The sequence below is a fragment of the Diaphorina citri genome, unplaced genomic scaffold, assembly GCF_000475195.1.
Source record: "Diaphorina citri unplaced genomic scaffold, Diaci psyllid genome assembly version 1.1 scaffold31, whole genome shotgun sequence".
Lineage (NCBI taxonomy): Eukaryota > Metazoa > Arthropoda > Insecta > Hemiptera > Psyllidae > Diaphorina > Diaphorina citri.
The window spans coordinates 459326-481355 of record NW_007377469.1 but is presented as its reverse complement, the minus strand read 5'-3'; the positions used below and the strand labels follow the sequence as shown (position 1 = coordinate 481355).

The 22030-nt window shown below is 37.7% G+C and overlaps 1 protein-coding gene across 1 annotated transcript; it reads right to left on the bottom strand.

Moving 5' to 3' along the window:
* Positions 1 to 6450: 6450 nt before the first annotated feature.
* On the bottom strand, positions 6451 to 20305 carry LOC103511240 (5'-AMP-activated serine/threonine-protein kinase catalytic subunit alpha). Its single transcript, XM_008475962.3, has 9 exons — positions 19730 to 20305; positions 16969 to 17085; positions 16180 to 16243; positions 15819 to 15934; positions 14886 to 15056; positions 13193 to 13316; positions 12163 to 12371; positions 8982 to 10922; positions 6451 to 8334 (listed from the first exon to the last, which is right to left on the bottom strand). The coding sequence occupies exons 1-9, from the start codon at positions 19859 to 19861 to the stop codon at positions 8224 to 8226; spliced, it is 2985 nt and encodes a 994-aa protein (XP_008474184.1). The 5' UTR covers positions 19862 to 20305; the 3' UTR covers positions 6451 to 8223.
* Positions 20306 to 22030: the final 1725 nt, after the last annotated feature.

Below are 22030 nucleotides of genomic sequence, written 5' to 3'. Positions count from 1 at the left end.
CGCCAAATCCGGGAACATAATCGCGAAATCCGCGAACATAATCGCCAAATCCGCGAACAAAATTGCCAAATCCGCGAACATAATCACAAAATCCGCGAACATAATCGCGAAATCCGCGAACATAATCGCGAAATCCGCGAACATAATCGCGAAATCCGCGAACATAATCACGCCGAACTTAATCGCGAAATCCGCGAACATAATCGCGAAATCCGCGAACATAATCGCGAAATCCGCGAACATAATCGCGAAATCCGTGATCCGCGAACAAATCGCCAAATCCGAGAACATAATCGCGAAATCACATAGGTACGATATGTACATAGGTACGATAGGTGATAGGTAACATACCTATTATTACAGATAAACAAAATACAGTCGAACCTGGATAAACGAGAATCCAAGGGACCAGCTCATTTTTTCGTTTAAGGCGGTTTAATAAACAAAATACAGTCGAACCTGGATAAACGAGAATCCAAGGGACCAGCTCATTTTTTCGTTTAAGGCGGTTTAATAACAAAATACAGTCGAACCTGGATCAACGAGAATCCAAGGGACCAGCTCATTTTTTCGTTTAAGGCGGTTTAATACAACATTTTCTCGTTTATAAAGGTTTAGCAAAGTGGAAGAGCGACCAGCTCATTTTTTCGTTTAAGGCGGTTTAATACAACATTTTCTCGTTTATAAAGGTTTAGCAAAGTGGAAGAGCATCAAACTGATGAAAGCATGACAAATTTAAACCAAGTTAAGAACAAATTCTGATTATAGAGCCTAATTTAAAGTTAAAAAACGCGTCCCGAATTTTTTCTGGGACAAAAACGGAAATTCGGGACAAAACGCCCCAAAATGAAAAACTGAACGCCGGGACACCCCCTGAGATTCGGACTGTCCCGGCCAATTTGGGACGTTTGGCAAGCCTACTTATAAGCATAAGAAAAGGTTTTTTGTGGCTTGTCAGTTACCATTACGATTATTTTTATAATTTTTTAATTATTGAACCATCCCGAAAGAGAGTCCCAAAAATTTTACCCCAAAAATACTTAGTCTTCAGCTTGGTAGTTTGTTAAGAATATACCAGTTAAAACCATTTAAAATAATAGAAAGTAACAAGTATACTTCACTGACAATTTACAGGGCCTATTAAAATGCAAGACACCCCAATTATTCCCCCTTGGGTCAGAATAATGCATCACGTTTTTTCCTGTTTTATGTGAATACCTACCTAATTAGATATAGAAGTACCCAAGGTATCTGTAATAGTTAATGACTGTCGTGTTGCCCTTAGCGCTATGAAAGGAAACATTTTAAAAGCACCTTCAAGTCGCATAAATATTACAAGGTATAATGGATTCGTTCGTAGGCTTTTTAACTTTTGACAGCCGTCTTCCTTAGAATGACACTAATTAAATGACCCTACCTAGACTCAAACCCGAATTCCCAGATTGTAAGTTCATCGACCTGCTACCTGAGTTTCTGTCATTATAAGCACTTTATGAATATCTAGTAGGAATTATTGGATTTTAGACTCCCAAACAGGTTTGGAATTCCCGGGGCTGATTTCAAGCATTTTGATTGGTCCAAAGAATACTTTGGTGTCTAGACTGTTTTAGTCAAATCGGAGGTAATTTTTTCCACCTGATGTATGTTTATAACTTAGTCAGGACTCAGGACTGTAGGGAAAATTTCCGCATGTGAAAAGTAAAAGTAGACTCGTGGAACCATAGGTACCTAAAATGAATTACTCTTTAGTAAACTCTCTCAAAAAAAAAAAAAAAAAAAAAAAAAAAAAAAATCAAGTTGGTAGTACTTTTTTAGACTATCAATTTTGGACCAGAAGTCCCATTATGCATCAAGTAAAGATCCAATACCATACTTCTATTGGGATTTGAACCCCCGCCCTTCCGCATACCAAGTCCCAACTCATATTTTTTTGCTACACCTGAGCTACTTTTGCTAGTAGTACTAGCAAAGTTATAATTCTATCCCAACTGGTGTAGTGGACACTAGCATAACATCCACTACTTACTACTACATCTACTAGAGCGGTTCTCAACTTTTTTTCGCCCGCGTACCCCTTGGTTACCCGGATTTAATCTCACGTACCCCCGCCACCAAAAGAGTACCGAGTACCCATACCTAGGTTGTTGTGTACCATTACTACTGAGTTGTATACACACTCTCAGTACCTTTTGAAAAAATCCAGTACTTCAGTACCTTGAGCTCAAAATTCAGTACTTTTTGGGACTGTACTGCACAGATGAGCCAATGAGCCGTCAAAACTCAAAATTTGCTTGTGTCCGCCATTACACAATTTTTTCTCGCGTACCCCCGGTTGAAAATCGCTGTACTAGAGTCTGTTGGATATGATTGACATGTGACATATGCAACTGTTTACTGCGCGCAAACCAGCACAGTTTGTGAAGAGTGAAAGGGAATTGGATACCAATATTAGTCATAGATTTACACTAACGCCAACCAGTATCTCAGAAGTAGTATCAATGTTATAATATTATTTAATAATATTTAGTGAAAGTAGATCTCCAATATAACATAATATTACAAAATACAAGTTAGGTAGTGAACCTATATAGGTACGCTTGAAAAACATTGTGTGTTTAAAGCTAACGTCAATCTTATATATGTTTACTTAGTGGCTATCCTATATAGGTACATACCTAATACTGTCATAATTCTCTTATTAAATCTATTATTAACCGTATAAAATTTAAAATTGTCTCACGAATCAGACAATAGACGAAAATATCTTTTGACACTATACATTAGACATCACAAAAGATGATTGAAGACTCAGTAACTTTTTGAAGGTTCAATTCAATTATTGGATCGTAGGGAAAACAAACAATATGGTAGGTATCTGAACGGGTGACTGTCTGGGACAACATGACCGTCTCAGGCTATTTCAGAATGTACTCAGCCTCGTAAAGACGCCTAAGGCCAAAAACAGAGTGGAGAGCATAGCGCAGGTAGAAAGAAGCGACGATAGAGGAAAGCGCCGAATTCAAACCGCATAGACCTGAGAGCAAAAAGCTCCTCCATGCTCCTTGCTCTCCGCTCTGTTTTTAGCCTGCGAAGCAGATTAAAATACCGGCGGAAAGGCAGGAAACTCTTAATACAACCGTAGGAGTTACAGACCTGCCTCTCACAAGCCAAAATTTAATTAATCAATAGGTAATATCAGAACATCACTTTTGACAGTTTACAAGAGATAGTTTAGGATCTCTAATCGACGCCAGTGGGATGTATGTGCGTTAAAGCGTAGGTGCCTACCTACTTGTAAATAATCGAAGGATGAATTTCAAAACGAAAGGAAACACATAAAGAACAGTTGTGCTAGGTCAGCCATGATCAGAAACATGGCAAATAAAGAGTCAGTAATAAAGCGGATACTGGAAAAGAGTCAAGAATAAAGAGAATATTGGAAAATGATTGAAAATAAAAAGAGAATGAGTGATGATAATTACCTAGCTATGGAGTGACGAAATAGTGAAATAAGAAGAAAATCAAAGTGAAGGTTATATGATGTCATATCGACAGAAAGTGATGAGAGATGTCAATGTCAATCCGTGTGATAATCTGATAATTTAGAAAAGAAAGGAAAAGTAAGAAGCAAGCTGGAAAAAAAATGGTCAAGAACAACCTATATCCTATAGATAAGTGAGAAAGAGTTATCAAGGAACAAAATAGTCACGTATTAGACAGAAAAACGAACTGAAAAGGAGCAAAAACATCGCAGAAATGGGCAAAAGTCAACTAGGTACATATTCATTTGTGAAAAACTAGAACCGAACCTGCCGGGTATCGATCCCAGACCTCCTACGTACTCCGTGTGATTTGATGACCATTACAGAGGCTGCTGATTAAAAAATAATAGTAATCTAGATTCTGTCTGTATCTTACCTGAAGAAACTATTGAGCATCTATTCGAAGAAATCATCATCCAAATACCAAGTATCTAAGGCTTTGATCCCTCTCAGTGATCAGATCGTGAGCTGAGGTAATCTTGGATTCAAGAGGTCAACCACCTCCAGGATTTTTGAGATTATTTTGACTCCACTGGCGGCTAGGTTTGCCTTCTTTCTTGAATGAGAAAACTCAACAATAATCAATCAATAATTATCTATTATTACATCACTGAAAGCTATGGTTTTTTCCGCGATTTAAATAGAAAAGTTCAACCTTCACATTAATTGGGGCGCGACTTTATTACCGCAATGAAACCTCATCCTTTATAGATGAATATCTGCGACGGAAAAACCTACTCGTAAATTAAAAAGATATGGCAATGAAATAAAGTTCTATGAGATGTGTTTGAAAATGTGTGCCAAATTTGTATGTAAATAAGGTTCGGTCAGGGAAAACCCGGAAAACGGAAATTTGAAGGTCTTCTCGATTTCGAGTTGCTGTTTTTAGCGTTGAACTGGCGATTTACACAATTGAGTGGTCGTGCCCTGAGTTAAGCGACATCGAGCCTGGAGAGTATTTATATGAGTGAACGCAACGTTAAAAGCTTGGAAATTTTTGTACAGAAAACACAAATTTCTCTAATTTAGAACTGAAATTTTATTCGAAGGGCTAATGATGGTTGATTAAAAGTTCGAATCCTGATGATGGTTGTTTAAAAGTTACCTATTTCAGAGGACAAGAAAGTATTCATTTGTAAAAATTCGAACTTCTTTATTATTTCCATATGCAACTCTAATGGCATATTATGTAAATGAGCTAATATCAATAAACATGATCACCCGAGTCATATTTAATTAATGATCACTGCTAGGACAAGACTCATGGGGTTGGCTTGAGGTTGAAGGCCGAAATCATAATCAGTAAATTTGAATTTGCGGGGTTTCCTAGAGACCGAAGGTTATAGTGGTGATAGATGATTTTCTAAGCTAGCCCATATAATCACCTAGACGCAATGTTATTGACAAATACTAATTAAGTAATGGTTAATTTCATTTTGTAAACATGAACTGCACTTTGTGCCTTCTTGCGCCTCAAGTCCGGTGATTATATCCGTGGATAATAATCTATCTGCATATATGAATTACATGTAATTACTATGATTACTATTAATGACTATCATACGTTAGTTTTTTCCTATAGATATTACGGATTGAATAACAGCAGCAAAAAGTCGTTTAGTGTTCAATCTAGATTTTGTACCAAGTTACCTCCAAATCCAAGCTTTAGGTTTGTAACTTGCTCAAGACTAGAGTTTCATATTACATAAAAGTTACATATCAGCAAGTATATTTCTTGCGTGAACTATTTATTTTCGCAAAACTTAAGGAGTGCATTAAATTATTTAAAATTAATACTATTGTTAATAGCAAAAATCACTGAACACTGAACTGTAGTTTATAAGAAATTTAAAACAGTAAAATGTTCTTTAAAGAATTCTGTACAATTGTAAATAGTTTGGACTTTAGAAGAAGAAAAAATAATTAATTCACTGCACTGTACGCTCACTAGAGTTCTCAGTAGAACTTTAATATTTACTGATCCTCGAACCAAACTCCCAGTCCTAAACTGAACCGGTCAGACAACTCTACAGCAAATGGCATTGGGATCAATCTTAGATTCTAAGCGCAGTCCCCACCCGATTTTTTCTTCGTTCTTCTTACAATACGTTCGATACCTGTACAATGTTATACGTAACTACATTAGGATCGAACCAGCATTGAGAACCTGTAAAATTATCATCATCAGAATTCCTCTAGTGTCCTGGTTGTACCTCTAGCGTGCACTCTGCCTTCATGAAATATTCATTAGAGCTTTAGAGGTGAACCAAGATCATCCGAGACGAAAAAACCTTTGTATCCCGCTTAGGCCAAGACAACTGAGATTGATTTCCTTCTCATTCAAATGCCAACATTCAGCCTCGACCCCCCCTAATTCGTTAGGTCGACATTTAGAACAACTGTTGTAGTACGGAGTAATTACTATCGATTGCCAGTAATTGGCAACAAGCCCTGAGTTTTATGAATACAAATTCAGATTATCATTACAGTACTTCTTGCAAACTACGTCTCTTTTTTATCTCCTTTATAAATAATTATAGTCCGTGTTTAATATAGGTAACCTCCGGAGCCTCAATATAGGCACAGCATGCTGAAGTTCGATTCCCAATGGGGTTAAAATATTTTAGGCAGTTTACTGTTAAGGAGGAAATGGGCGAAAGCGAATAATAAAAAGAGATAAAATAAAAACCACAAATGTGTTCAATAATAATAGTGTAATGATACATATTTATTAAAATAATAATCAAATTGATATTGTGCTCGTTTGATTATGTTGCCATAGTAACAAGTAAACTACATGATACCCTAGTACAGCTCTGTTTTCCAAAGTGAGTCTGCTGTAAAACTAACGGGCCTGCGTTAGTTTTTGTTTTGGTCAACAGAACTTACCAATCAAAAATGAGTTTCCTTTTTCCAAAGAGTGATTACACTGTTGTCTAAACGACTGCTAAATTCAACGTCTTAAATGAGACGATATATTATGATTCATGCTATTTAAAAGACCGAGCCAGACCAAGCTCAACCAAAGCTGAAAATATTTGATGACCGAAAACCTGGTAGGCCTTGGTTAGGGACGGAGCTTCTTTCTATTTGACTTTTCCGTATTTTATTTTTTACTCATTTAATTTACATAGGTACTTTTTGGTAAACTTGGTAAAAACTAGACCAAACTTTACCAGGAACAAGTTTTCGGTCAGGCCAAAACCAAAATCGACTTTTGTCCCGTGTCCTGTTCAAATTCATTAGATATGCCTTTTGGAAGTCTTGTAACAGTGGTTCACTCTTAACAAAAGAGAGCTTTCAATTACTTACCTACCTATTTGACATTATTTATTTTTGCTGATATAACTTTATGATATTGTCGGGTCATCACACGTAAAGTATAAATTACAACTTAGTTCCATTTGAATCCCAACGTTCCAGTCAACATTTACTATTGGTAGGTTTAGCACATCCACTAATTTTGGTGAAGATGCCAAAAGTTCGGTGTGAAAAATACGCACGTCAACAATTGTTAGTGTTAGCGCATCCACTAATTTTGGTGGAGATGACAAAATTTCCTTTTGAAAACTAGAACGTTATTCTGTGGTGATTTGATAACCATCAAAATTTGTGATATGCTTACTTCTTATGTACTTGATGAGCAGTCTACAGATTACGGTGGTTCATAATAATCCTATCAAAAAGACGTCAAACCTAAGGAAGAAATGGTTAATGAGGTCCTTATCTATTTCTTCCTTAGGTTTGACGTCTTTTTGATAGGATTATTATGAACCACTGAATTCGCACAGTTAAAAAGAAAATTAGGGAATAGGGGACCATATAAATAATTTTATTTCGTATGAACTAGGTACGTATAAGTGGAAACTCTTTTAGACCACCCCTCCCCATTAGAAAACCCACGAATTTCCTCTTTAATTCAGCTTTACCGTAAATTACTTTCTTTTTCTCTAGGATTATTGATATGATTCTTCGTAATCATAATCGACCTGCCGGAAAATCGACCATGAAAGCTCAAAACACACAACTTATTACTATACTGGCGTATTTTATTAACCAAAAATGTCCAAATCAATTGAAATATGGCCTATTAGTGACATCCTCTATAGTTCTATACTAACTAGAGTAACTATCGACAAAGGGGAAAAATATGGATATATTCCATTTGATTTGGTCAATTTTGGTGAATTTAAATTAGGTGACATTTAAATTAGGCGAAAAAACATAACATACGAGTAGGTATATCTACTATCTCGGTTCTAGAAGAATTAATTAAAACCACTTATGGTGGATTTCAATTTCACCAATGATTTAACGAGAGATTTCACTAAAGGGAGAATTTTCAATGGTCCAAAAGGAGATTTTAATGATCCAAACAGGAGCTTTAAAAAAGTCTTCCTTTTTGGATTACTAAAAACTCCTTTTTGGATGATTAAAAACTCCTTTTCGGACGATTGGTATAAGTAGGGCCATCGGCTATAATAAACGCCCTTTGTCACTGCGACCTGATTAGATCTTTTGTGACTTTTTTTGGACGATTAAAAATTCTCCCATTAGTAAAATCTCTCATTAAGTCATTGGTGAAATCCACCATTAGGAAATTTAATCCCTAAAAAGTCAATGACAAGCAGAATATTATGTTTGATCACTGGTTCAGAGCGAGGACACTTAGGCTTAGTGGTCACATTGATTCCATTTGCTCCAATAGAGGACTTTCACTAACGGTCTGCATTACGGGGGGTACAGGACTGTTTTGTAATTGCCAATATCCTGGTGACTTGTTGGAGTTGGGCTGAAAATAAAATGAAATGACATGGGTTTTTATGCAAAGGAAAAAGTCATAAGAATATACTGAAATGACATGGTTTTTTGTGCAAAGAAAAGAGTGATAAGTCATAAGAATACATGAGGAACATAAGTCGTTAAAGGTCGGTTTTAAAGATCGTTCATAACGGTCTTGAATATAAGGACCTTCCGTTAATTAGAAACCAAATTTCCTGGATTCGAAGTATCCCTTTTCATTGATTCAGTAGCGCCGAAGATCCATTGGTTCTTTGACCGATATTATAACTGGTACCTAATTTTTGAAGTTGTGGAAACTTGAAAATCATAAAGGACCTGCAGGTTCTTGGTGCTTTAGACACTTGGAGTTTCGACTGTTAGAATAGGAGCTAATTTCATTAGCTGGACAGTCTTAGGTACGAGCAAGTATCACGAAATCCGTAAATAGAGGGATTTCGCTGAAACCGCAATATTGCCGTGAATACAAAAACTAGACAGAGTTGAAAGTATTAAAATGAGTAATAAAATTTATTATCATGCCATGCCTTTGTTATATTCTCCGGTCAAGCCCGCCCACACCTAGATCTAGGATTTCATAAAGTCTTTTATATTTCTTGTGTTCTCTGTCTGTTGTGATTATGTGTCTCGTGTTCTTACCTGATTCCAACTGTTGTTGACAGGGGCATTAACATACATGGTGACCTGATGTTGCCAGCTTGGATTAAGAAGAGCTTCATTGTTCTGTTGCATCCCAGACTCACTGATCTGGCAAGAAGCAAGGGAACTCTGTAAAGCCTCCCATTGATCATTATTGATGTCAATTAAATCTTCATTGAGAGAACTTGCAGTCCCATTGGCACTATCTTCAATGATAGTGGCAAACTCGTCACCTAGTGCAGGGAGAGGAGGCACTATTTGTGTTTGTTGAGCAAGTTTATAAGAAGTCTGACGTAACATCTGGCGCTTTCCTAACGCATTGAGTTGATTATCACTGGCAAGACTACTCTGTTGGAAAGCACCTTGCTTCTGTAGAATGTGGCGCTTCTGCTGAATGATTTTATGCTGCATCAACTGTTGCTGGAGAGATGATTTGTCACTTTCCACGGGATTGTAGGTTAAGTTTTCCGGTAAGCTCACTTTCTTCACTAGATGTACTGGAGATCGTTTTTCTGCCTGGCTCTCTCGAGTGTGTCGATATTCTGAATGTTGCATTTGTCTTTGTGTGACTTCCTTGTGTGGTAGATGAGTCTGATAAAGATTCTTCAATACCTCGTGCTCTTTCTGTACTAAATGAAGTTCCATCACTCCTTTTGCTTTATTGTTTTCATTTAGTCTTTGATTATTATTAAACAAGTGTGTGTTGTTATAACCAGTCTGGTTGCTCATCCCAGGAGGACAGTCAGCATTTAATGTATGTTGTGCCACTAAGCCGTCTGAAGCTCTCCTTCCTTCTCTGAAATCTACAGGTGAACGCGTTATACTTCTTGTGCTTAACTTGTTTCCTGTGTTTTGTGTGTGAACAATAGGATTGTGTCTACCGAGTGCTTGTTTATTACTTGAAACAAATAAGCAAGACTGTGCTGTGTTTGAGCTAGACACAATCGTCTCATTAGTAGATGTAGGCCGGACAGGACTACTGGTACAGGATGGCAAACTGGATGTGAGATCATTTTCATATTGGTAATCAACACTACTTTCAAACGTTGAGAAATTACTTTGCAAGGAGGAAGATCCTTGATGAGTGGAGGATCCTGATGAGTCTGAGCTGAAACTTTTCATATAAACACCTACACCACTGCTAGATGAAGAGCTAGCAAATGATAACCTCTGGTGTGTACGGTTCAGCAAATCATCGGAAAAATCAGTGTCTATTCCTTCGTCTGTACTGTTGGAAAAATGCGGAACAAAACTTTCATTACTATGTGGTCGTGAATGAATATAGCCACATTGTGATCGATTGTAAAATGAATCATTATTGTTGTTGAAATTTGTGGAGGCGGCTTCATTTTGTAAGTCATTGTTGTTGACTTGTAATTGAAACATAAGTGGAGATTGACAGTTGAATGAAGATAGAGAGTACAACTGTTGGAGCGAATACCTAGATTCTCTAAATGGTGGATGTTGCTGAGTTGCTAATTCTGAATGTGTTTTATATCTTTGAGAATCAATATGACTGTTATCACTAGACAGGAGTTGAAATGAAGGCAACTGATAATTGCTTGATGATTGGGGATCTAGATTGTTGTTAACTTTAAGATTATCTGGCATCGTTCCATTTCTCTTCAAACTCATTGTAGGAATGTCTGGTTTGGGAAAGTTCATAAAGTTTGGGTTGGGATTGAGGCTGACGCCTGAGGCGCTAAGTTTTCTGACAGCTTGATCTGAAGTTACACTGGATCTTCTCTTTGGTGGGTATTCGTTTTGGTGTTTCGAGAGAGTGGGTGAGGGGGGAGGATTAGCCTGATGCTTGTATGAGCTAGGGTCGGTGGGAAGTTCTTGACTAGAAGATAAAGGAGGCAGATAACGCTGCTGACGGAGTCTCTCTAACAAGAGGTAATATATGGCGGCATGATGATCATAGCATCGGAACTTGAGGGACTGAAAACACAAAGAAATCATCGAGTATTTCAATCGAGGTCTCCATTTACTCGTACATTAAACATTTAAGGTACCTATCAAATTTATAATAACCTAATCAGTGCTTGAGAAATAAATTTCAAAGGTTAACGTAACTGTATTGACTATGGTGTTTTTTCTACCTCTAAGTACGAGTGTACGACCGTTCAGATAGAGGACCTAGGTAGATAAAGGCAAAAGCTTCAGCATATAGTAGTAGAAGTGACCATAGACAGGATTTGAGGGGAATAAGATCTTTCCCCCTCTCTTGGTTAAGTCACCATCAGGCTAAGAACTTGCTCTGCTTGGATAATGTTCGTAATAGTCATAAAGGTAGGTACAACACAGTACCTAAAGTAATAGTTCATAGTGGGAGTACTGTGGCTACTGCCTCGGTGGTCACTCGAGTGGTCTATGGCTCACCTTATAACCTTGAGGTCGCGGGTTCGATTCTGGGCAAAAATAATTCTGTTGTGCACAATGTTTGTGAGTACATACCTAACTTCAGTAATCGGATTATGTCATGGAAAATGTTTTGCACACTACTTTTGTCCATTGGCTTATTGGCTATCATTTTTATTCAGTACCAGCAGTAGGTACCTAGTATTTCCTTTCTTTTTCAAATGTATTTATTTACAGGAGTTTTAACATTCGTAGATTCGTATAAGCTTAACCCGACTTTAAGGGCTGTTTGCCCCTACACCTGAGCCTCAGAGTTAGGCTTACCAGATGTCCGTTTTTCGGCGGACATGTCCTCCTTTTCATACGTTTGTCCTCCGTCCGCCCGCCTTTTTAAAATATAGCAAAATGTCCGCCTTTTTGAAGTTTCGGCCTCAAAAACCTAAATTACGTAATGTATCGTTTTCCGTTGAGAAGAGGACGTCAGGACTCGAACTTTTAAAAAGCATAAATTTAATTTTTGTGCAATTAAGTCCATGTACCATGTACGTACATTCAGTAGGTATATAAATAGGTGGTAGGTTTGTACCTAGGTACACTGTACAAGTGTAGGTACATAGATTAAAAAAAAAAAATCATATTTCTTATTATACTGGTGGTTTTTGTGTTGATTATTTTCTGCGTCCTCCTTTTGGTTGAAATGTCCGCCTTTTTCAGCCAAAATGTTCTCCTTTTGAAATTTCTTGTCTGGTAACCCTACTCAGAGTGGGCTTTTTGTGTACGGAGTTAACCCGTTTTAACATTACCTCGACTATTCCCTTACCTCTTTGGTTTTAGCAGCATCGATGCCCAAACTGTTCATCAGTCTAAGTATCTGCTCATTAGGCTCGTTCTTGACTTCGCCAAGTATGTTTATGGGTGGCAATAATCTTGGCGTTTCCTCTGCCATCCACCGGTGTCTCTTGATTTGCTCGATGCAATATCTCTTTGTAGGTTCTCTGACCAGCATTTTCCTAATGAGAGATTCACATTCTGAAATAAGAGACAAATTTATCAGAACACAAGTTCTCTACCACCTAACCCTTGGTATTGGTATAAGTAGGGCCATCAGCTACAATAATCGATGCAATATCTCTTTGTAGGTTCTCTGACCAGCATTTTCCTAATGAGAGATTCACATTCTGAAATAAGAGACAAATTTATCAGAATACAAGTTCTCTACCACCTAACCCTTGGTATTGGTATAAGTAGGGCCATCAGCTACAATAAACGCCCCATGTCATTGCGATCTGGTTAGATCTTTTGTGACTACCACCAAACTCTGGAGTGTCCACACATAGTCAATGCCATCGATCGACGAGGTGAAGAGTGAATCTATGTTGTCGAGGCAGTGTACGGTTTTAGTCGACGTCAATCGACGGCGTCCACTATGTGTGGACACAGCTTTAGAGCTCTTTATAATGTGGTCCAATTATCAAATAAATGAGGATGAAATTCCAATTGACCACAATAATAGTAGTAGCCTACTGCTGGAGTAAAGGGACTTTTCAGTCCTATGCGAGCAGTATAAATAAGCACTACATATTATTATGTCATTGCGATCTGGTTAGATCTTTTGTGACTACCACCAAACTCTGGAGTGTCCACACATAGTCAATGCCATCGATCGACGAGGTGAAGAGTGAATCTATGTTGTCGAGGCAGTGTACGGTTTCAGTCGACGTCAATCGACGGCGTCCACTATGTGTGGACACCGCTTTAGAGCTCTTTATAACGTGGTCCAATTATCAAATAAGTGAGGATGAAATTCAAAAAAAAAAAAAAAAAAAAAAAAAAAAATTCTAATCGCCTACCTGTGCTCATGAAATAAGGAATTCGAAAGCGGCCGGACAAGACTCTATCTCGGAGAGAGTTCAAAGTAGACCCATCGAATGGCAAAGCTCCGCACACCAAGACGTACAGTACAACACCCAGACTCTGTGAACAGAGAACGGAAACGTCGTGAATAAAGGGCACCCCCCCTTTTTTAAGCATAAATACTTGTCACAAATATCGTTCCCCGCTTAATATGCTACGCTAAATTTTATGACTTGAGTGACTCGAACCTCCAAACTCCATTCAAATCCTGCTTCCGGAAGACCTTTAACCACTTTGTCAGAAGAAAATGTGAACGAAATTCTGCTCAAGTGTCATCATTCTTGTGTAAAAGCTATAGCAGCTGACTTTAAAATCTTTCATGAGTCTTTTTAGTCAATTTTTTGAAGAAATTGGACGTGAGATGTCTTTTTGCACGACTCGTTCCAAAAGTGCCGAATTTCCTACAGAAACCGAATCTCTTTAGACTAGCTAGATCGCGTCAATTTTGATCCTATTTTCATGAAACTCATTATTACCGGTGATGAGACATGGGTTAACAAGTTTTGCATGAATTCAAGTCAATAGGCATCAGAATGGACGACAGACACCGAGCCAAAACCGAAAAAACCGCGGCAAAACGAAAATCGCTGAAGGCTCTACCGGGAATCGCTTACAAAAAGGGGTTTGAGGACTGGAATAAATTTCGGAACAAATATGTTGTATCCAATAGGACATACTTTAACGGAGAAAAATTATTGAATTTGGACGATTAAACCAAAAGGGTAAGTTTTATGGAACAATTCCTACTTATTTGACAGACTAGTATAATTCGCCTATAGTTAAGGAAAAACATGAAGATTGAGGACCTCCTCCTAAATACAGCCCTGTACCTACTTACCTACGGGTCCAGATATAAATATTATAGGTTCTACTAATCTAAAAGGTACCTACCTACCAAGGGGCCCACAGGCTCACCAGTTTGATTAAAATTTATTCCAAAGGTTATCAAATGGAGAAAACGATTAATGTTATCAGGACGCAGATGTTACACTAAGGAGGTAGGTACCATATCGCGAAGCAAACGTAAATAGTAGAGGAATCCCAACATGTCTATACCTACCTAACTTACTGATAATTACAAATACTCTACTGTCACTTAGTGTCCACGATCAAAAGAAAATGTATCATTCCGTTATTATTGTCAAACGTGTTATAAAGAGTCTTGAGGAGATACCCAAATTGTCTTGGTAGTTGGCACAAAAAGAATTGTACGGTTTTCATTAAATTTACTTGATAGGTACTTTATATCTACCTTGAATACTTTGTTTTATCTCTTGACGTTTAACGTATATAAACTTGAAACATTTCCAGTTGTTAAACTTTTCTATTTTATAAATACAGGAGAACAAAATTGATTTTTCACTATATTTATTATACCAAAACACTCTTGATTTACTTATTTCTAATCATCCTACACAATTTTGTCAAACTGTAAGGATAAGGACCGTATCTCGTGATTATAGTTGTTCGTTGGCTACTTTCTTACCTTAAACTATCATTTAAGAAATTTTTCTTAACCGGGTTTTATTAAATTTGGTATTTTTTTATTTATTTATTTATTTTTTTTAAAGAAGAGAAGGTCCCTCGAAAAATCCCAGGGCAAATCAAAAATATTCACGTTTCACTTACCCAAATGTCTATTTCGGGTCCACAGTATTTCTTGCCTTCGAAAACTTCTGGTGCCGCGTAAGGTGGAGAACCACACCATGTGGCCAGTTTCTGGCCAGGAACATAGTAATTACTGAATCCGAAGTCTGCTAGTTTGATGTCAAGATTCGAATCCATGAGTAAGTTTTCAGCCTGGAACAGTAATAACAATAATGCCTGTTAATTTCTACTTTCCTTATCCTATAATACTTTCCTTCTCCTATAATAAGGAAAGTACTGATGAAATTTTCAGTCGGTTTTTAGTTTATTCATCTTTGGATGTCAGACCGAAGTGTGAAATAAAATGAAATCGTGCCAAACTACGTTTTGAGGTTCCTAGAGCCCCTAAATCCAACATTTTCTCCGTTGCATTGGTCCGAACTATGTAGAAGTAATCTATATAAATAAAATTGTAGATTTGTCTGTACATTCCTTAGAATCGTGAAATTTTTAGTTATTCTTAATCCTTATGCATCCACGATTCCAAAAATCACATTAGAAAAATTTCTGTCCGTCTGTGTGTATGTCTGGCTGTCACGGTAAAGAGACCTTTGGTTGTCCTCTTTTCACGCAAAAACGGCTTGACCGATTTTGATGAAATTTTTTGTGGTTAAGAAAAGTACTCCGGGTGACATAGGCTACTCAAAATTGTCACATTCCATCCTGATTCAAAATGGCGGTGGTTCAAAGTTATGCCTATTAATTATGCTGCACTGTGGGACATGTCAGGGAGCGCGTAGCGCGACCGTGTGTGGGCGTGGTGTGATGGGTGTGTGTGTGTGATGGATGTGTGGTGTGTGTGATGGGTTTGTGGGTGGGTGTGGTGGTCCCGTACAAAGGACGGGCCAACCACTAGTTAGGTTATAAAATTCAAGTAAGGTAGCTATTCTTACTTTGGTACTTATACCTACTTACTTTGAGATCACGATGTACAACACGTCGGTTATGGCAATACTCCACAGCCGACAAAATTTGCCAGAATTTTCTTCTAGCCGCATTTTCATTCATTCTGCCATAGCGTGCGATATAATCTGCAACAAAGGGTAAATACGAGTTCTGTTTACTCGAGTTGCAGGGGTGAATAAATTTAATACCTACCTATTTAAAAACCTTTTTACTTTCCTTGTCCTACAGGAAAGAAGGTAATGTAATTTGAACGATAGCGTTTTATCTACAAGAATATTAAAATGGAGCACAAAACCACCAAAAATCAAAAGTTCCATGATTCAGTGTTTCAACGTTTTACATAGCCTTACCTATAAATAGATACACTTACCAAAGATTTCACCTTGATTGGCATACTCCGAGACAATGTAAATCATACTCTTCGTTTCCATTACCTGAAAAGACAGAAATCGAAATTAGCTAAAAAGGCGTGGAAAAACGAAAAGACAGAATGCGTGGATGTATACGAGAACTACCTACGTCAGAAGAAGTTATCGGGGTCATGATTGATGGAGCTTGCTGGAAAAGATTGACGCAAAATGACGCTAGGTATTTCTCTCAGCTCCGTGCCGGGAATTGAACTGATTGGAGATTTTTTTAATCTTCAGAAAATAAATAGAACATTTTCACACAGATTTTCCTTGTTTCCATAAAAAATAATTACCTACCTACATTAAAAAAAAAAAAAAAAACAAATCTAAATCATTAGGTAATGGGTGTGTGATTTGTGAAGAAGCTGAGAAGAAGATCCTTTTCATATTTTTTGTGGCAGACAGTATTACCTACGGCCAAGTCCACAAATTGAGTTTAAACTGGGGTTAAGTTTAACTTTTGGATTGTGTAATCTGATTGGTTGATTTCAAAAAAAAATCGGCAATTTCAGTTATTTCAGCCAATCAGATTGCTTTATCCAAGAGTCTAACATAAACGGAGTTCTAATCCATCTATTCTACAGTTTTTAGCCCGTCCTTCCTTTATTATTACGATAGTAATAAAAAAGGTATGCTGGACGGGCTATTGTATTCGCTTCGGTGTCGTCTGTCACTCTGTTCCTTTATTATTACGATAGTAATAAAAAAAGGTATAGTGGACGGGGCGTCGAACCCGGGTAAAACCTTACCTGGAACAATTTAATAATGTGAGGATGATCGAGTTGTTTCATGATTTCCACCTCCCTGTAAACTTTTTGTAAGTTCACAGGATCCAACTGGCTTTTATCGATGATTTTTATCGCCACCTGAAAGGAAGAGAAAAATGGAAATTGAAAAATGGGTACCGAAATCACTTACCTATACAAATGCATATAGAGCCCTAATATACATATACCTATACCTACATTGACAGTATGTCTCAGTAATACCGGAGGCCTATTGCATGATCGTGATTTCACTCCGCATTTTTCTCTTTTTCGTATCGTTTGTCCATTTTTTTCTGCGTGAAGAGTGTCCAAACGTAATCGGCGCCCGTCGATCGATGTCGACTGAAAACATAGATTCACCTCGTCGATCGAAAGACGTCGCCTATATGTCTGTACCCAGCTCTGTAAGTACGAAGTATGACGTTAGACTTGCTTCGTGAAATAGCCCCAGTTCGCCATGACAAACTTGAAGTGAAGTACTATTGAGCGTGATGTGCGGATGACGGAATGGACATCCATCACGTTTTGTCGGTTATTTCAAGGTGCATTCAACGTGCCGTGACTTTTTGGACACTAATACGTTTAAAATACATGATGGCCTTTCCCTGGCTCAAATTTCATATGTCACTGCTGGGATTTGACCCGCAATCCTCTCGAGTACACTGTGAACACTACAATGCTTTCTAAAGACAAAATAAGGATATGACAGAAGGAAAATGATCCTAATGCTCATACAGTAGCTAATTTATTGTAACCAAGAATACAAACTTTTTCTCGAAACGTTTGAGTCGTGAATTTTCCATTAAGATTCAGTACAATAACAGTATTGAAGTACATATTCAAGTAGGGTATTCGTATTTGGTGCCTACACACCCTACTCTCTGAGAGAGACTGAAATACTCTGAGGAGAGAGACACAATACAAGCATGACAGGATGAAGAATACAGCTTGTTATTTTCATTGTCGCGAAAGCGAAACTTTTTTTTCTCGGGACGTCCTCTGACTTTTTCAATGAGATTTTCGTGGAAGAGTTACACGCATCGTTCACATGGCGTTCGACTCCCGTAAACATGCTGGGAATCACGCTTTCGCGGCTACACACTGTCGTCATTTCATGTTCATTGTTATGAATCCGAACAACCTTTGAGATGAGGTTTTTTTCCTCGCCCGTTTTCGTTCAAGTTCAAACTTTTACTAACCCTAATAAATAGATTCTAAAGTAATCACCTTAGTGATAAGCTCTGAACCTGTAGAACAAAATATGTATACTGTGCTGTGCGTTTTGATTATTAAATTTAATTATTAATTGCATAAATAACAGCTTGTAATGATGACAAATCTATCGTAATGTTCTCCTATCCTGTCTTCCTTCTCTCTTCGGGACGCCTATGCAGGCAGTATAAAGAAGGCATATTCTATTCTATCGTAGGTAACCCGGCATTAAAACCTTGCTGAAGAGTTCATTAGAGCGTAGCTGAAGATGGGTTTTCCATGTCTAAATGAGGATAGATCGAGGAAGACGCCCATTGCCAACTAGGCGAGGTTGGATTTTGGTTTCAATCCAAAATTGCTTTAGCCTGGTACCTAATTAGAAATTTATTACCTATGCAAGTTTACATCACTATTCAACAATTAAAACCCCGGGTTTACCGTTTCCTTTCTCATGTTGAAAGGCGTTTTAACTGTTGCCCAAAAATGACGTTTAAAAATGGTCCAACTTACTGGACAACAACAAAATATCTACATAAGACTGCTATTAATATGAGCTTCATAATATGAGCTAAGTGCTTCGTGTGCAGTGGTTGATATAAGCATATATTCAAGTATTTACTCACACACTCCCCTAAATTAAATTCCATTCCACAATTTTTGTTGGGGAAAACGTTCGTTTCCATGGAAACACCTCCGTTTCGACTGCACTTTGGACTCTACAATTTAACCTAAATAATAGTTGGGTCTGTGAGCATATTCGGTTGTTACTAAAACCGGCGCTTTTGGTCTACGTCTACTGGATTCGTAGAAGCTTAACCCAACTTTTAGGGCTGTTTGCCCTTCACCTAAGCCTCAGAGTGAGCTTTTTATGTATGAACCCTAACGTCTATCCACCGCTCGTCGACCATATGTGGACGCTGCTTTGATGATAATATTCTAGGTGAGGCTTATCCTCACTCGTTCACGTTCATGATTTCAAGTCTCGGTTGGAATTGAATCCGTGCACTTTTGTTTGCAAAACGAATACTACATACTACCTGCCAAGTGGATACCATACCATATATACGAGGACCTAGGTTGTTTTGAAGCTTTTCCGACTATAAAAGAGCACATTTTCTGGTGTCCTGACTGACTTATCGACAGAATAGAGCACAGAGCACCTACCTAAGCAGATAGTTTTTCTGATACGGTGTCCTATGGGATAACTACGCTATGTAACGAAAATTTAAGCCCGTCGATAACTAGGTATTTACCTTCGTAGATTTCTGTTAAATTGGTGTTAATTTCTGAGTACGCTTGGAGACTGTCCGGACATGGTCCCCGAGAATGTTCTGAGGTCATCTAATACGTTAACAGGAACACCTAGGGGTAACTATACCTACTGGTGATATCTAGAAAAATCTAGTTACTCCCTTTGGATATTGAGGCGAAAGTCAGCAGGCAATGGAGCAGATAATAGCTCCTTTCAATCGCCCACCAGGGATGGATGGAGGAGCTACTTAAAAAAGTGACTATGATTTTAGAAACTTACTTCGGTTTTCGTTATCCTATGTCTCGCCAGCTTCACTACAGCGAAGTTGCCTTTTCCAATGGTTCTTTCAATGTCGTAAAATCCAACACGTATTGGAGCTTTCTTGTTTTCAGCCATGACGACAATTACCATTATTGTCACGACAACATTTGTGAAAGAAAATAAAAATAGCAACAACCACTATCTAAAAGAAAACAACCAAGTTCAACATTTTTATTTTTTTACATCAAGTGTTTTTGAGGGTACAAACAGTAACACCAACAGCAACAACTATTTAAAACTAAATTATTCATTTCAACAATTTTCTCATTGAGATTGATGATAACTAAGAGGAGAGTAACGAGAGTAGTTTGCACAAAATTGAGCTAACCTAAAATAATAATATATGTAGGTTTATTATATTGATCGGGTTTGCGTATAATATACTTGACCAAAAAGTTCGCGTAAAAAAAAAGAACGAACAGTCTGACGAGAAAATTAAAAGTTGAATTTGAAACGAGAACAGAAAAAAAATGCAAATTAAATCCACTCCATAAATAATATTTATTGAATTTGAAAACTTTCTTCTTTTTGGTAATTTCACCAACGAAAAAAAGAGGAAAATCAAGGGGTGAAAATAGACAGAAAGAAAAATGAAAATGAGTATGAAATATGAAGTGCCCGGCCAAGCCGGCTAGGTAAAGTAAAAAGCTGAATTTTCGTTCTTTCTGTGTTGTCATATTGACGCTTGCTTAGTAGGAACTTCCTTACGAGCTATTGACGTCATAAGCTTTTAGCATTTTCATTTTTTTCGACTAAATCGACGTCATTCACACATTTCTTCCACAGCACACGCTATCGCTAGTTGGGGAAATTCGTTAGCTACTAATTATTTCTCTATCATTTTCTTCTATTATTGGAAAATTGAGGATTAGGGGGTTCATTGAGACGGTGCTCTAGATTTATGAGTATGAAGGGTTTCAAAGAAAAACTTCAAGCTCGGCAAACTTACGTAAGTTATGTGGGTTGTTCGTTATCGTTGAGTCAGTTCAGTGCAGTATAAAAATGATCCCCATGGGGACTGATGTAATACTTTTCAACGGAGACACTAAAGTTGTCAACTTAAGGAATTTTAAATTAGTCACTGTACGTCATAGGTAATCCCCGTGTGAACAAAAGTCAATATTTGTTTAGCGGACCGAAAGCTAACCAAGCTTGACCTAAACTAAAGCTCCTTTTCAGCTTCTTTTCAGACCGAAACAAAAATCGCCTTAGTTAGGGACCCCAGGCCCTTATAGGGATTTGGTTAGGGACTCCCTTCGACTTCACATATTCTCAAAGTTCCCTGAGCACTTTTTATACAACCTTCCCCGGAACTTTATTATCATTTAATTTAATGCCAAACTTGAAGCTTAAGCATCGATTTGATACTGAAGTGGAAATTATAAGCACGTTGCATTTGTCAAGGGTAAAAGGTTCACTTTACCCCTGGGATCAATTTAATTTGAAGAAAACCATTTGCTGATGACATGTTGACATACCTACCTACTCGTGGCTATACATAATGGGAATTTTATAGGTACTTGAATATTTAGGCAGGTACCTACTTACTTGAAATTTTTAGGTGAGATACCCCAAGAAACGCTAGACCAAAATTCCAGTTGATCTAGGAACATAAAAGCTTACAGGGCAAAATAAATTTTTCTAAAGCAGGTGAGATAGGTAATAGGTACCTACACGAAATGTATAGTAGGTATCCCGCGACCGTATCAAATGTCAGTTGGATTCTTCCAGGAAATCCGGGATGAAAAGTTCAATCCAGGTATACGTATAGAAAGCTATACCAGCTTTGGCTGTCAATTATTTTGAGCTCGTTCAGACCACAAGGAAAGCCATCCCCTTTGATTATATACTTAAACATATCCTAGACATCTTCGACCTACGCGTTACCTTTTCAGTAATTTGACAGGAGAAGAAAATGAGCAGTCGAAAAAAAGATGTAGTAACGCTGCGGAATGATGTGGGACGTACCTATAACTACCTATCATTACCTAAAACCTATTTTCGAGATTAAAAATAAACGTGAACTTTGTACGTGTAAATGTAAATGCCATTTCTTCGTGCTATTATGTCACAACTTTGGTGCTCACTGCAGCATTGTAGGATTTTTCCCAATATCTCAATAATCCTAACATCCAATGTTTACCTATTATGCTGGCACCGGTCACTATGCGCATTTACAGCATTGTAGGATTTTCCCAATATCTCAATAATCCTAAAATCCAATGTTTACCTACCATGCTGGCACCGGTCGCTATACGG

Bases quoted from the DNA above. Each gene is read 5' to 3' on its own strand.
- LOC103511240 (XM_008475962.3), bottom strand. From the start codon at position 19,861: ATGGTAATTGTCGTCATGGCTGAAAACAAGAAAGCTCCAATACGTGTT. The intron at 16,244-16,968 runs GTAAGGTTTTAC...CTGTCTTTTCAG, and splicing joins ACATTATTAAATTGTTCCAG to GTAATGGAAACGAAGAGTAT. The intron at 15,057-15,818 runs GTAAGTAGGTAT...TTACTGTTCCAG, and splicing joins TTGTACATCGTGATCTCAAA to GCTGAAAACTTACTCATGGA.